Source organism: Asparagus officinalis, chromosome 3, assembly GCF_001876935.1.
Source record: "Asparagus officinalis chromosome 3, Aspof.V1, whole genome shotgun sequence".
Taxonomy (NCBI): Eukaryota; Viridiplantae; Streptophyta; class Magnoliopsida; order Asparagales; family Asparagaceae; genus Asparagus; species Asparagus officinalis.
Window position 1 is genome coordinate 47,218,233 of NC_033796.1, and position 4,666 is coordinate 47,222,898.

The 4,666-nt window shown below is 36.8% G+C and overlaps 1 protein-coding gene across 1 annotated transcript in view; it reads right to left on the bottom strand.

Moving 5' to 3' along the window:
- The window catches only part of LOC109835057 (uncharacterized protein YtfP-like), a 23,923-nt gene that overhangs the window by 13,095 nt on the left and 6,162 nt on the right, over positions 1–4,666 (bottom strand). Inside the window, exon 3 of the mRNA XM_020403058.1 lies at positions 2,426–2,551. Within this exon, the coding sequence (XP_020258647.1) occupies positions 2,426–2,551 (126 nt within the window). The remainder of the gene's footprint in view (positions 1–2,425; positions 2,552–4,666) is intronic.

The following is a 4,666-nucleotide window of genomic DNA, read 5'->3' on the forward strand; positions in this document are numbered from 1 at the left end:
TATATTGCCAACTAATCTGACTAAGAGAACTTTCTTGCGTAGAATAATATAAATGATGTCATAAAGACATCAGAGGTGGGGAAGGAAAAAATATCAGGCATAATTAACTATATTTAACATTTAGAGTAACTTTTCTAATCAATTAACTCACTAAACACAAATTTCTTTACAACTTTCAGAATAAAAAATGTGATTCTCTCAGTATTTTTGAGAGAACAGTCACATGTGCAAAAGAAAGGCAACTAATTTTCTTACTATTAGTCTATTAGCAATAAACTTATCCTATTCAGCAAATTCTTCATGTTAGTCAGATGACTCACATCAGCACACATGCAGCTCAACTTCATCATGTTAGATATTTGCAATTACAGCATAAAGTGTATCATGATTTTTAGCCCATCAACCAAAGTCAAGCCATATACTGATAAAAAAACATTTAGTTGTACTAATGGAAGCATAGCACACCCGAGTAACAATCCTAATGTGTGTCAATATTTGTTGCAGTAAACCTAAAACCCGGAACTTTGGAAATGTGATAAAGAGGAAAGATGCAAACTACAGAGATGTACCTTAAGAGAAGAGGAGCACACAGAGGAGAAGGAAATTAATAAACCATAGACTTAGATTCATGTTTTCCATGTTAACAGTGATAGTGGAGGCGCATAAAAAGTACTTAATGTTCATATACAAATGCCTTATATCTTACAAATTTATCTCAAGATATGATGGATCAAACACAAGATTGTAGAAATGAAAAGTTAGCAATGAAGTTAATCCCCAATGCTTCACTATAAGCTGCACAAAGTACTAAAAAATGTGTGTCAGTGCTATAAGAATGTCCTGAAATTCTATTAGATCTCCAGAAACATCCAGTGTCAGCATATATTCCTTCTGTTCTTTCTTCTTTCTTCTTTCTTCTTTCTTCTTTCTTCTTTCTTCTTTCTTCTTTTCTTATTTATATCTTCTTTCGTCTCTCTTTATTGTTCTCTTCTTTGTTTTATCTGTCTACTTCTGATACAACTTATTCCAGCATCACATCTTAAACATCCACTTGCTTAATGCTCCAAAAGATTGGGGAACCATAGAACGCATGTCCATTTGAACACATATCCAATTGAATGTGTAGCTAAGATAATATTCAGATGGATGAGGACAAATAGTGATGACAAAGGAGTGCATTAACTCATATCTAAAGGTTAAAAAAACTCAAATCAATAGGTATCTTCAGTTAAGAAAAGATGACAGAGAATCCTCTAAAATGTTTGAAAGTGTATGATCAAGGATAAATGGAAGGTATTTGCTAGAAACAAGGATGGAGACATGGACAGACATTAACCTGTATTAAACCAGTAAAGAGGAAAGATATGGAGTGAACATGGAAGAAACCCTGCAACTGAACCCAAAGATTTGCAGGACTTGGCTCTTACTGATAGATCTTACATAAATTCATGCCAGAAACAAGCCATAGATATAATAAACAACTTGGAGCTGACCTATTACTCAGTAGCCTCTTTAAATTTATTCTCTAACTCACTAGACTGTTCACCTTCCATCCATTGTCAGATCCCTAATGAAAAAGTGCGCTTGTGGGGCCTAGTTAACATGACACCTTTTATATTCAATTACAAAGAGGTTGTGCAGCATAGAAAAGGCTGCTTTTCAGTATGCAAAGACTCCAGTGTAGAAACGTAACAAAATCTAATACCTACCTCGAAAATGATAAGCATGCTGAGGATTGTGAATACTCACACAATCACATATTTGAGCTCAAAGAATTAAAGAAGAAAGGCCATCAGTGGTTATTGCATGAGCAAACATCGTACTTCAAAAAATTTGCAGAAAGATGACATTAATATCTGTGGTTGAGTCCAACATGCTTAAGCATTCGGGGCAAGATCAGATTCAACACTGCAAAACATGGTCAGGGTATCACACAATAGAGCTCTTTCGATAATCGGCCATGGATCAGAAATCAATATTTCAATATGCAAGTTGTCTCTTGTATTATAAGTTATGCTATCAATATTGAACAGTTAATTGAATTTCTGAAACATTTTCTTCCAAATTTTCAATATATACCAACTATTTTGATTGAATGAAAGACATCAAAATAAAACTAATTTATGAATAAGTCTGCTTCATGAAACAATGAATCATCCAACCAGGCAATGTTCTGATAAACGCCAGAATCTGAAAATACAAATTAATTCTATAGAGTTGTTTTACGTCCTGGAACACCAAGAGATAAGTTAGAAATGGACACTAATCTTAAACATGTGGGCAAAAAGCTTAAATGCCGAAAACTACCATTATAAGACATTGAGCTTTTTTCTTTTCATTTTTTGGTGAAGAAAGCTTAGTAAGCAAACTATATATTACTGGAACATTTTATGAGCACATAAAAGAATTAATAAAAGAATCTGACCTTTGATAACGGCTTTCCCTTCTCAATGATCAGAACATTTAGATGAGGAGCTATTTCTTTTGCTCTTATTGAAGCATATACTCCCGCAGCACCAGCACCCACAATGACTAATAGTTGTTCACTTGTCTAGCAAAACAAACATAATTAATCAAAATGCATTACTGCATAAAAATTGAGAGACTTGACTAGTTGGAGACAGGCATAAATGTCCAAAAGTTATCGAAGCAAAGAATGGTGCAAGCTTCAGCTAACTATTAATTTGAAACTTCTTCCAATTTCAGGTTTCATCAATCAAAATGCATTACAGCATAATAAGAACTTTCCATAAATTTCATTACTCCTTTATTTTCTTAAGAGTAAAAAAAGTAAATATCTATCACCAAAACATCAAAGCTCACTAGATACATGACAAGTATGGTCTGCTTCAGGATGTACTAAGATTTTGATATTTGTTTCGTTCATTCAAAGCAGTGCATCCAGTTACCCAAATTACTGAAAATATACTGCCATTTTCCAGGAGCAGATACATGGGATGGACTATTGCCTAAAGTAAGTGTTTTCCCTCATCAACTAAACAAGAATTGCTTAGTAGCTGACAAGTAAGCTTCACACCAACATTACACAACTTTATGGCCATTAGTAGACAAGGCTAACACAAAGAAATCCAAACTAGCCACAAAGCAAAAAGAAAAGGCATATAACGAAAGAAAATAGGAGGTAGCTGCTAGAGTCAAAATTTACTAGTTTCTCAAACTAAGAGGATTTTCTCCATGGTCTATGTTCTTAGTGCATCATAATGACTTGATATCATGTGTAACCATCCATAAATATGATAATTAAACACTTGTTATTTCTTCCAGCATTATGTCAGATAAATTTCCATAATAATTCCGCTTTGAAATTGATAGGGTTCATTTCAAGGGTGTATTTCAACTCAACCCACTTCGAATTTCATAAATATGCACTCTCACACACCCAACCAAACCCCTTCTTGATATTCTTACTTTTCGAAAATCGCTGAATTACAAATGAAACATTCCAAACCTAGGGTGATACAGGAGATCTACAAGACGAGACAACTGAAAAGCGAGACGAGACGACTAAACAGATGAACGAGACGAGACGAGACGAGACTCAAACTAGACGAGACGACAACAAACCAGGCGAGTTGAGATGACGACTCGAGGCGAAGCAACCCAGCCGAGACGAACAGACGACTCGAGGTGACAGGACGAGTCGACACATGCCAGTCGATACGAAAGGCAGATACACTCGACACACATAGTCGACTCATGTCCAGTCGACACGAAAAGCGGTACTACTCGGCACGTCTCGTGTCGACTCGAAAAACAGATTAGGAAAGGAATTCGTTTTTGGTTATTTCCTTTTAGAATTAGAGTTTCTTTTTTATTAGAGTTAGGATAGATTTATTTGGCTTTATATAATAGTTTCTTTTGTAAATCAAACAAGTAACTTTCAATTATTCAATCAAGAGAATTTTTCTCCTTGTTTTTGTTCTCAAATTTGAGAAACTTAGAGCTTGTGGATTAAAGCTCGTGAATTGCCTGCTATTGTCAAGGCTCGTCGGCATCGGAATGATATCCGATCGGCCTCCCCGTTTCTACGTCTGCGTCAAGTGGTATCAGAGTTTCGGCTTCAACATCCTGGAGCTTTCTCTACAGGATCTTTTCACGAGGATGGATTCTATGGATGGAAGATTTGATACGTTGGAGGCGTCTCTTCAGAACCTTCAACAAACCATTGAAGGACTTACCCTTCATCATAACAATGGGAATAACTTCGCCGACGATCATCACCTAGGCGGACCCGGAGTTAGGCAACCCCGACATCTACCCCCGTACAATTCTCGAACCCCTCCAGTTCATCCCCCTCCAAATCAATCACGTCCAAACCAACCACCTCCATATCAACCCCCTCCATATCAACCTTCTCCATATCAACCCCCTCCACATCATTGACGACTTCCCAATCAAACCCTTCCTCATGATGATTTGAGGTTTGAGTATTCAATTCAAGAGAATGTAGTCATCCACAACGTGTATTCTGTGGACAAAGCCCATAACATAGCTCTCAAGGTGGAAAGATTGTCCTCCAAAGCGTTACCTTTCAGACGAACTGAACAGGGAGGTTCGATCGAGAAGGCGAGAGAAGAGTCAGCCGGGCAAAGGACGATTGATCGGCATGTTCCTCTACGGTCGGCCGAGCAGTCGACAACTCAAC